This window comes from Cuculus canorus, chromosome 4 (genome assembly GCF_017976375.1).
Source record: "Cuculus canorus isolate bCucCan1 chromosome 4, bCucCan1.pri, whole genome shotgun sequence".
NCBI classification, from domain to species: Eukaryota; Metazoa; Chordata; class Aves; order Cuculiformes; family Cuculidae; genus Cuculus; species Cuculus canorus.
In genome coordinates this window covers 15,162,966-15,175,051 of record NC_071404.1, presented here as the reverse complement: position 1 = coordinate 15,175,051, position 12,086 = coordinate 15,162,966, and the positions used below count along the sequence as shown (strand labels likewise).

Below are 12,086 nucleotides of genomic sequence, written 5' to 3'. Positions count from 1 at the left end.
CCAGCCTACTACATAGGAAGCTAAATAAACAGCAGTAAGAGACTTTCAGGGGAAAAAGGCAATTGCATTAACAAGGGTAGTGCAATGGTGTCAGTTTGACTGAGTATGCAGTTGTTTCCTGTGTTGGGTTTGCATGGCAAGGGTTTTGGTAGCGACTGTGGCTGCTGGAGGCTGGGGTTGTTATGGACCCATCTCCAGCCAAGGCCAAACTGAGCAGCAATGGTGGTAACACTTCTGTGATAACATATTTAAGAAGAGGGGGAAACAGCAAGTGGGCAGCAGCAGAAACAGAGGGGAGGCACTGGCCTCACACATACATCTCCAACTGGGCTGCCAGAGCCTGGTGGACCAGTCAGGCCAGCCTGGCCGGGCATAGCAGCAGGGAGAGAGAAGCGAGAAACTGCTCTGCAGATAGAAGATGCAAGAGAAATAACTGTGCAAACATGAGATGTGAGAGAAACAGCGCTGCAGAGAACACTGAGGATGGTGGAGAAGGGGTAGAAGGTACTCCAGATGACTGAGCAGAGATGCTCCTGTAGCCCGTGGAGGAGACTATTTTCAATAAGGTTGTCACACTACAGCCCATGAGGAGTAAATGTCCACCTGCAGCCCATGGAGGTTAATGTGGGAGCAGATATCAACCTGCAGCCCTACGATGGAGCAGGAGGTGGTGCCTGAAGGAGGTTTTCTCCATGGAAACCCACACTGGAACAGGTTGTGGAGGACTGCTAGCCCAGGAGAAGGGCGTGTGTTGGAGAAGTTCATGGAGGACTGTCTCACGTGGGAGGGACCCCATGCTGGAGAAGGGGAAGAGTCCTTTCCCCGAGGCGGAGGGGATGGGAGAGACAATGCATGATGAACTGAGTGCAACCACCATTCCACATCCCTCTGTGCCACTGTGGAGAGGGAGGAGGTAGAAAATTCAGGAGTGAAGTAAAGTCCAGAAAGGGGGAGGGGAGGAAGGTGTTCTGGAGACTTGGTTTTGTTTCTCAGTATCTTGCTCTAGTTTGGTTGGTAATAAAATGAATTGATTTTTCCCCAAATCGAGTCTGGTTTTCCCCTGATGATAACTGGTGAATGATCCTGTCCTTACGCTGACCCATGAGTTTTGCCTTTGTTTCTTTCTGTTCTCCTCAGAAGGGAGAGAAGTGAGCAAGCATCTGTGTGCTTCTTCATTGCCCACTGTGGGACTTAAAATCATGACATTTCCTTTGAATCTCCAGTTGTTGTCTATCCTACTCTGGAAACATCACCTTTCTGGGATCACACATGGCTTTGGTGACTGCTTTCTGAATTTCATCAGAAAGCAGATTTATATCTTTCATCACAGTAAGATTGTTAAGATCTTTCTTCAAGCTGGTCCTTCTAGTCAAAAGGCACCTTCTGGCACTCTTCCTTTCTTTTGGTAGCAAACAAATACTGCTATTTGTTATAACTATTCTGGTTATCAGTCACAGTAAGGAAAATAAATTATTTTTATTGTCCTACATTCATTAGTTCTACATCTGCTGCTGTACGTACCTGTCTACCATTCTGGAGCAGCAGCCAAATACACTGACATTTGGGGTGCTGTGTCCTAAAGATTTCAGCAGTTTCCAGAAATCATAAACAGTGAAGACATGGTCTGTTAGGCATCTTAAACAGGAAAAGGAGGACAGGGAGAGACTCTTCTTATCCAGCTTCTCGGAAAATTTGGTTCACTCTTTTTACTCTTGGGGTCCTTCAGGATGAATGCAGCTATACAATTACTTAATTGTGCACTGCCACTGTGATTAATTCATTTGTTAAAATATTTCATGAGGAAAGCCTGACACGCCACACTGAGTTTTCAAGACTTTTAGCTCACATAGGTTTACAACCAGCAGCATTTTGTGCTAATGGACTGTCAACCTGAATTCCTGACAGGGAAATCATGTCTGATAATTTTATATTTCTTTCAGTACATTATTGTAGCAGCAGTAAGCCTAGGTGCCATAAAGGTTGGGGACTTTTTCTGTTTTCAGTCCTGTCATAGTGAGGTGACTGTATGAATATTTCACTTACCTAGGACTGATCACATTTTGAATCTTTAATTTCAGTATTTCCATGATACCGCCATCTGTATAGTGGATGAAAATGTAAGGGACACTTCTGTGCTTTTATTAAAGTAAAATTTCCTCATCATTGATCCCATAATTTAGGTAACTGTTTTTAATGATGTAATATTAAGTGATGCTAACCAATGTCTGGTAATCATTGTTACTGTGAATAACTATAAAATTAATTATCATGAAGACTTTTAGTTATAGCTCAGTAAAGAAATTTTTTCTTCCCATTCAAATAGAAGAGCAGAAAGTCAGGCTATAATTAGCATTCTGATATGATACAGTGAGTCTGAAAATATAGCAGAACTGTTTAAAAGACTATTTACGCGTAGTTAAAAGTTTAGTATATTTTTTAATTGTATTTTATTCTTCAGTAGCTATGCAGAATTACAATGGTGAAGCAAAAAGCGATATTGGTAAATACCACTGTAGAAATTCAATTTTTATGTTCAATTTTTACAAAAAAAGATTACAACCACAATAACAAAAAAACCAAACCAAACCAAAAAAAACCACAAAATATCCCACCAGCTTGAAAGTGTTACCGAAACACCAAAAAAAGATGTATTGGATTTGTATAGCAGTTGGCAGAATGGCCTGTGTCTGTATTGTTGGTTTGTGTTGCAACAGAAAAGCCAAAAAGGGAAAAGCAATTAAAAGTTAAAGATATTACTGAGGCTTACAGGAAAGAGCTGGATTTAAAAGAAGTTATTATAACTCTTGTAAAGAATGGTATCTTAAGAGTACTGAAATTATAGAGGCTCACCAGTTATGTAGTAAGTATTTTGCCTTCATTAAATAAATTTTCAGAGAAAAATGATTCAGTCAGTAAATGCTCCTAAAATTCTGTTTGAGAGCACTGCCATATGGAGCTAAAAATTATAGGAAAACGCACTAATTATTATTTAAGAGGAGAACTTCACCGAAGAAGAAATTATCAGGTGGTTCAGATAAGGGTATTCTTAGGCCTTTTGCATTACAAAATTTACGCGGAATTTAGAAATAGTTACCTAAATGAACATAGAAAGAATATTGTGTGGTTTCCTTATTAGCCAATAGCTTTGTTGCTTTATCAGCAATTATAGTGTAAGTTATCTGAAAGCCAAGAATTAACATTTTAACTAACAGTGTTTCAACTGAGTACATTAATATTATTGTTTTGCGCCATTGCCTAGTTTATTTATTTACCCTTAATGGTGTGGGTTACCTTGCACCAACGAAGTTCAGATACCTCCACAAACACCTGCAGAACCGGCTTTCTGTATGCTGTTAGAGTAACAGGTTCTGTAGTTGGTAAAGCAAAGGCCAACTAATCAATGCAAAAAGTCTTTCCACAAAATACTGTATTAAAAACTAGACTGTTAGTAACTATAGACACTAATTATTATATTATTGGGTTTTGACAGGTTTTGTATTAGTTATGTTGTCTATTTTGATCTTATAATTTACACTTGCCATAGACTGACTTAGCTTTAAATGTTCTTTATTCAAGTGGTCTTTAATATAAGGCACAAAAGACCATGCTCTTCAAATGGTACAGATTAATGTGGTTAATGAGCCACATAATTTATGTTTTATACAAGTGAAGTGCCTGTTTTGTTTAGTTTTGATGTAGACAAGATCAACCGTTCTCCCGTGGAGAAGGGCTGAAGACAGATAACAGCTTGTATCTTGAAGCTATGACTCAGTACACCCATTTCACATGTTCTGCTCCCAAATCTCTTCCAGGAATAGCTGGGCAGTACAGCCATCATATCTAACTATGTAATGTCATCTTGGGATATTATTCTATCCAGTATGATGTACAAGTTAAAATAATCTGACAGGTTACAGAAAACCTCTTTAAATATTGAGTTATGTATGTTCTAAAATTCTTATTCTGCCTATAGACCCATAGAGGTGGAAGAAACTCAGTAGTTGCATTACATCCCTCACTGGCTGTACTTGTGCAGTATATTTTTCCATGGGGTTTGGTGGGGATTATTTTGTGTTTTAGTTGATTGCTTGAGGTTGGGTTTTTTTTTTGTTTTTTATAGCTAAGGTCTGTGTAGAAACTAACAGCCTTTTGGTCTCTCACTGAAGAATATTGGGCTGTTTTTCCAGCAGTTTTCAGGAAGTGCGAATACTGAAGCCTTTCATTGAGACAGTACTTTATGTCCCAACCCTATTAGGATATATCAGTCTTCTCTACAAGCCTTTCCTTGCAGTCCAAAGCTGTTTTACTTGATCTTGTCTAGAGCTGCACAGACCTTTTTTTTTTTTTTTATTCAAAACCAGGATATTGTTGCAAAGTACTTGTCTGTTTTTCCAGAACAGCTCACTTTGAAGACTCCTTCTCTCAGAAGTCTGGGACCTCTTGCCCAAGTTAGAGCTCTCAAGATTTCCAGTCTCTCTCCTGTACAGGAGGAATTTGGAGTGCTGAGTCGTGCAGGTCTCCTATTGGGGCTGGAAACCCAACATCTGCCTGTGTAGCCACTGCATGAACACAGTTTTGCCTTGAGTGCATATTGAAAGATGAGCTGCTGGTTTAGGGAGTGAGTTCTCTTTACTAGTTCTTAAGGCACAAACTTTCCACCACGTTAAGAGGTGATTTGCCAATGTAATAAATCTCCCTGATTTGTATTAGGCATTTATTCTATTTATGTTAGGCATTTAACAGTCCCATTTCATAAATCATATATATATGTATATGATAAATATATATACACATATATATATAGCCATGACTCCAACTCCCAGTTAGGTACTGGATAAAAGCAGAATGAGGATCTCAGTCAGGTTGACAGCCGAATGAACATGAGCCAGCAGTGTGCCCAGGTGGCCAACAAGGCCAATAGCTTCCTAGTTTCTGTCGGAAATGGTGTGGCCAGCAGGACCAGGGAAATGATCTTTCCCCTGTACTCAGCACTGGTGGGGCTACACCTCAAATAGTGTGCTCAGTTTTGGCCCCCTCAGCACCAGAAAGATGTTGAGGTGCTAGAGTGCATCCAGGGGAGGGCAACAAAGATGGTGAAAGGTCTGAGGAACAAGTTTTAGGAGGAGCAGTTGAGGGAACTGGGGTTGTTTAATCTGGAGAAGAGGAGGCTGAGAGGAGACCTTGTCCCTGTCTGCAACTACTTGAAAGGATGTTGTGGTAAGATGGACGTTGGGCTCTTCTCCCAAGTGATAGGAAGGGAGGAAATGGCCTCAAGTTGCATCAGGAAAGGTTTAGATTGGATATTAGAAAAAGTTTCTTCACTGAAAGTGTGGTGAAGCATTGGAACAGACTGCCCAGGGAAGTAGTGGAGTCACCGTCCCTGGAGGTCTGCACAAGATGAGTAGATGTGGCACTTCAGGACATGGTTTAGTAGGCTTGGTGGTGTTGGGCTGGTGGTTGGATTTGATCTTAAAGGTCTTTTCCAACCTTAATGATTCTATGATTCTATCTCTTTATTATCCTTCTTTTTTCATGTTTTCTGTATTCAGATTTTTGCACTGAATCAATTAACTTCTGCTAAGCAGTATTTATTTGTAACTGCTCACTGAACAAAACAGTAAATAAGTGTAGGTAATTTTTCATAAGAAAACGTTGATACTTGTGCAAATTTAGCTATATATTTGAAAATCTGTAGTATATATACCAAGAATATTACTTCTCTTATAGCATTCTAGTTTCATGCATAGAAGACTACTGGGCTGAGATTCTGAATGTTTACCAGCACATGACATTGATTCGAAGTGTAACTGGACTAATTACAGAGGGAAGTTAGTAAAATGCACAGATATAGAAGTATTGTTGCGTGTCTAATTGTGTTATGCAGGCTTAATGTTGTTTTGTTAAACAGCACGTTGATATACAAGTCCTGTAATAAGAGATCTGTAGTTTCCAATAGAGGTAGCATGCTAACAGGCATAACAATCTTTCTTTAATGGCACTGCAGTATGTTAAGAGCTTCTTCCATTATGTTCACTGCAGTGCTGAAAAGAACGAAGTATTAGAAATGAATCACTGTAATTATTGTGATCAATGCATTACCTCTTTAAATTCCTGTTCAGAAGCTACCTTGCTGAAAAACTCCTACAGGAAATCCTAATATACATTTTGGTATTATGATCAAAGCTAAAATAAAGCTATTTCACTGAAAATTGTGTGAAAAGCCTTCCAGGGCAAATGCTAATGCCAGGTTCATTCCCCGTGAGATGGAACATAAGCTAGCATTTTGGTGAATGATTTCACCCACGTTCAAACACATATTGAAGTTGCAAAACCCCATGAAAAATGTTTGAAGACTGTTTAAGAAAATACAGTGGTTTGCTTGGATTGCTTTTAGTTGTTTCCAAGCATTTTTGTTTGAGCACAGTCCAATATGGAGCCATCTAGCATAGTGATTATATAGGAGACCTTGAAGGGAGATTGTCTCTGTAAAGAATAGTTAGTGAGATGCCATAACGTTGTGATCTCTGCAGCCCAGATACAATTGACCTAGTCAAGGCATCTTCCTTCAGCCCCATGCACCCAGATTTCTCTCTCAAAGAAATCAAGTTCTAGGAGAAAATGGGTCCATGAGCACACCTCTAACACCTCAAAATGTTTGAGAGTGGACTACTGGGGCTATAGGTTCAGCTGATCCCAAGTGCCTTCGCTGTTTGTGTCTTAAGGCTTTAGATTTTTCCTTCAGCTTGCCCAAATTTCCTTTTCACTTCTCTTGGTTGTAGAGTGTGTTCTTTGCAGGGGTATGGCTCTTGGCAAGTGTTTACATCCCCCGCTTTGGATCTTAGAAAGGTCAAATCTGCTTTTCTAGGTATATAACAGTGTACAGCAATGACCTGGCTTCATTCATGTTTTCATGTTTCCAGACCTAGCCTGTCATTCACATAACTCACCTATTGCTTTTCAGGCTCCTTGGTTCTTCCATGTGATTTCTCTTAAGTTATCCCTATACAGAAACTGACTTTCTCTGCTTTGTGACACTATAGAGATGTCTCTCTGTGCCACAAGAAAGACTGGAGGTCTGTCTATAGCACCTTTCCCATTCCTCCACAGAACATTTGAAAGAGCTCAGAGCAGCTGCTAATTTTATTTCTTAGACTTGGCAAAATACTGTTTTTACTATCACTAGATTAATTGATTATTTTTCAAATTAGATTGAAGAGCTTTTGTGCGAGTGTGACTAATCATCAGTTTTAGTGATTATTAATATGTATCTAGAAATTGCATTTGAATTTCAAGGAACCTTTTCCATGATAGTGCCCATGCATTTTTTTTTCCCCATAACATTTATGCTTTGTGATATGTTTCTGTCCTTTTATACTTTTTTTTGCCTCTGGCTTTTTCCTCTCTTGTACAATGTGTATTTTCCCAAATGGATCTCAAACAACATTTTTCATTATACTGACAAGAACAGCAACACCTCTGTAGATTGTCCTACAGCAAAGGCATGACAGAATAAATGATCATAAATACATCATCTTACATGATTTCTGTGTTTCAAGTCCTTCAGTTCCTCTCTCCAAGGGTCAAGTGCCTTGGCAAACCACTACCTCATATGGCATTCAAGACCTAAAACAGATGCTGAGAGAACATATGTGATTGTTGTTTTTCCTGCCAGATCTTAGGATTTAAACCCAAATTCCAAGTGTACGATAAAATAAGCACTAAAAGCCACCGAGGACTCACAGACCACATGTTGCTTTAATTTTTTTAAGTTATGCCTGTTCAGCTGTTTATTCTACATGTTCAAAGTGCTACTGGGAGAGGGCACATTTTTTAGTCACAGGATTTGAATACTACTTACGGCTTATAGAGGGTCACTTAGCTAGGGCTTTCATTGCCTGAAATTCCCATATTCCTATGGAAAAAGTAGAGGTAAATAAATGTATTTGCTCTATGCCTTTTTGTGTGTATTTTGTACTGGCAGTTGTTGAAACAGAAAGTTCGGTTGAAGCCTTTGCTGCCATTGCAGATAGGTTCTTGTAGACAGTCACATTAGCTGACGTTGGGAAGTGGTGTCTGTTAACGTGTATAGGATTTTGCTGCATCACTTTGTCTTTTTTGCATGTATTCATAGTCTACGTATATGAAAGATCTGGAGTGAAGGAATATCTGATGCTGTGTGTCATCTGCAAGCCTTGTTACGCATTTACAGGTTCCTGTGTCATATTGGTCTCAGGACAGCTTCTAGTGCATGTGTTTAAGTGTAGAAACATTCAACAGAAGGGGCTACATGACAATACTTTGCTAAAAAGCTCTTACAGATGTAGTCACAGCTGTCCAACAGTAAGGATAGTGCAAAAGATAAGCATATAGATCAAGGAAAAACATGCAAGCAGAAGATCCAGTGGATGGATAAGTCTTTGGTGTTGTTTTTATCTTAATGTGTATGTATTTTGGAAGTCAGAATTGTTATAGAGGTTTTTGAGAGGGAGTGTGGCTATTAATATGTTTTTGATCGTTCAGACTGATTTGTTAAAATGCTTAAAACCAAGAAAGGACTTACATGGATCCTGCCTGTAGAGCTAAGTGGTGAGGCAGATAATACTGGCAGATATGAGGACCTAGAGGTAAAATTGGTAGCACCAGAATACTGAAAATCTGTCTGGTGTTACTAGGTTTACTGTTTTCCAAATTGTGGTGAAATAATTCTGCAAGTAGATGCATGTCTGGTGTGCAACATTAACTGAAATATGTAGCCAGTGAGCAAATGCAATCTATGTTTAATTCTATAAAAATAGAAGTATTTCTATCCAAATACCATATTGGAATGAAGGAAGCCAAAGACCATAAATGGAGACTTTCATCTACTAGACAGCTATTCCCTGGGGGTATTGTCAGGACAGCAATATACCAGTGCTGTACAAAGTAGTCCACAGACTAAGTAGAAGGAAACACAAGTGACAAATGTGATATTTAAGTGAGCTTGTTATTGTAGCGGTCGGAGTCCTTGACTGGTGGGGTTAATAGGCCTTGCCAGAACTGCCCAACAGTATATTCAGTAAAGGAACGTATTAAATAAGCATCAGTGAAAAATATGCTTATAGAGAAGCAAATGTTTTGCCTTTTTTATTGCTAAAATAAAGTGGGCAGTAATTATCTAAAAATACTGTTTGATCTCTTTGGAGCCATCTTTCCAGCTGTGAAAGTCTATTTTGAAGTATTTCCGAGTTTTCAGAGTTTCAAGCATTTTAGTAGAAACAATTGTTCTTATTTGTAATAAACAGCTCATCACATTATACTCAAGAAGCTGTTGTGTAGATTCATTGCTTTGTTAATCACTTTTGCTATCACTGAAAGAATGTATAACAGGAGATGCCATGGTGTGAAAGAGGGAAGTGTTACACTTCACTAAAGTATGGTTTTGACAAATGGCATTTTCCTGGCTCAGAAGTTCCTGTGTAGACCTTGAACCAGAGAACTGTAGAGCCGTGCTAGTGACTGAGATGTATAATATGGAGCACATTCTTCTTGGTAAGTGAAACAGCTGTTGGCAAAGGAAGTTCACTAAAACCACCGACATGTTGGACTCTGTTTCAGGTGGGATTCCATTTGTCCTCACCGGAGAGTTTTTCCAGCAGTCTCAGAGGCCGGCCGCCTTCATGATAGCTGGGACAGTCAACTGGCTCTCCAATTTCGCAGTTGGACTGCTCTTCCCTTTCATTCAGGTACTTAGCAGCTTTGATATTTTATATACTGTAATATAGCTGGTGTAGTGTAGCACACGACCTTTGAATAGTAATTTTCAGCTAATAATAAATGTCTTTTTATTGAAGTGGATGAAATTCCTACCATGTTTTTTATACAGTTCAATTGTACTACCCACATTATGTCCTTGTTTGAATGTTTTGGAGAAAATTGTCACACAAAGACAAATTATCGTAAACATGGGCAAACCTAGATAGCAAATTCCCCACAAGGGTGCTTTAGCAATGCGGTTTGATGTCTGTGTCAAGAGTTCACAGTCACTGATGGTGATTGTCACTCCTTTTTACTTCAGCCTTTAGGCTAGTCATCTTCTGGTTTACCCTAGGCTTTGAGGGTCCTTATTACTCTCACTGGGTAATAGATCCTCTCCTCCTCTGCTCCTTTCCTAATTGTTGGGTTTTTTAAGTGCCCAGAGGAAATACTAGAGGCAAGGAAAGTGCAGAGGGGGAGCAAGCCCTCCAGTCTGCTTGCAGGTCCTCACAACCAGGAAAGAGATTTTGGATTGCCCTTCAAATCATCTCAGAGTAAGAGCTTTGAGTAACAGATAAGGAGGTAATAGTGCTGTTTGTGCCTTCTTAGAACTGAATATTATATGATACTTTATCATATGCAATACTGTATAACAGTATTTGCAGATACGGTAAAATTTTATCATGTTGTAAGACCATATATTCATTTTCATGTGACAAGTAAAACTGTTTTTACTAAGTACTATGGTTGAAAATCCCCTGTATGAGATGAGTTTATGGGACAACTTTAGAAGCCTGTAATATAAAGTCTGACCCTTGTGACACTTATTTTAAATTTCTTGTAAGAGGAAAAAGTCTCTAGTAATTTTGATTACTTGAATCACCTTCAAAAGTCTGTATGACTATAAAGGCTGTTGTCCTTCTGAACTCTGTGCTCCTACCAACATTAACTTCAATTAGACTGCTCAGAGCTGTAAGTCTTAGGAGCTTGTTGTAATGCTTAGTGAAATCAATGAGTGTTTTTCACCGGTTTCACATTGCAGAGTAACGACTTGTCAACTTAGGCATTTAAGGTGAGATTTTCAAAAGCAGGTAGAGGGATAATTCTTTTCCCACCAAGGTCATTAGAACATCTACCAAATGCAGCAGAGAAAGAATTTTAGACAATTCTCTTGTGTTTTTGAAAACTTAACCTTAGTCATCGGCATCAGTATGGTCCGGGAGGCAGCCACAAGCTCATCCAGCAAGCCGATGTTTCTGTGTGCTCTAATAGCTATTCCTTCAAGAGGATTGTGCCCAGAGAAGTTGTGGATGCCCCATCCTTGAAAGTGTTCAAGGTCAGGTTGGACGGGCCTTGGAGCAACCTGATCTGGTGGAAGGTGTTGCTACCTATGGCAGCGGGGTCAGAACTAGATGATCTTTAAGATCACTTCCAACCCAAACTAGTCTGTCAGGTCTGACTGTTTAAGCAGCATTGGGGATTGCCTTCCACTCTGCCTGGCCAGGCATTAACCATCCCACCACCTGCCTCTGTGGCTGCTGGGCCACTGGAACGAAGTCTCAAATCAAGAGGCACATAATCAGAATGCTTTTATTTCTTATGTTTTTAAATTACCCAGAGACATGTAGGGAATAACCATGTTTCTCCAAAATTGTGACGTTTACCTCCTGCACACAACTGGGAAGTTACCTGAGCTCTGGCCATCAGTTGTATATGAATTAATGCAACTTAGGGCTCTCCTTTCTTGTCCTGCTAATCCCACCTGACAGATCACCTGGTGAGAACTGTTTAAAAAATCCTCAGTAAATTTAAATAAAAAGTTAAACTACATTCTGTAACTTTTTGTATGCATATTAGAGTTTTTTGACTGATTGAGTATGCATCTATATGAAGTTTGCAGTAGCCTTGGGGAATTCATCATTTTGTGTCATAAAAATTTCCCATTGTGTGATTACAAAATTACAGTTCAGCTTTAATGAAGGTAAATTAGATTTCCACCTTGCAGCATTTTTTTCTCTTCTTTAAAAAATAATAAAGAGAAAAATCTTAGATTTTGTACTTGAAAGCAGTGATTTTTTAAAGACTTAGATTTTTTAAGGCTTTTTCACAAGCTCAAACTATAACATCTCTTCACTCCTTTACGTTCATTTCTTTCCTATTTCAATCACCCTTATTCTCAAAATTTACCTGTTTCTTTACAGAAAAGCAATAACCTCTTCTTAGCTCATTTTTTTTATGTCCGAAACAGGAAAAAAAACTTTAAAATGCCTAATCCCTTCTATGTATTTAAATACCTGCCTGAGTGCTTGAGAAATATGAGCCACTTTTTTGATCATTGATGTGCTTCTACAAAA

General features: G+C 39.0%; 1 protein-coding gene across 3 annotated transcripts in view; it reads left to right on the top strand.

Moving 5' to 3' along the window:
- Positions 1-12,086, top strand: part of SLC2A9 (solute carrier family 2 member 9) — a 130,715-nt gene that overhangs the window by 99,525 nt on the left and 19,104 nt on the right. For all 3 annotated transcript variants that reach the window (XM_009559516.2, XM_054066104.1, XM_054066103.1), the window contains one exon: positions 9,595-9,722. In XM_009559516.2, the coding sequence (XP_009557811.2) occupies positions 9,595-9,722 (128 nt within the window). The remainder of the gene's footprint in view (positions 1-9,594; positions 9,723-12,086) is intronic.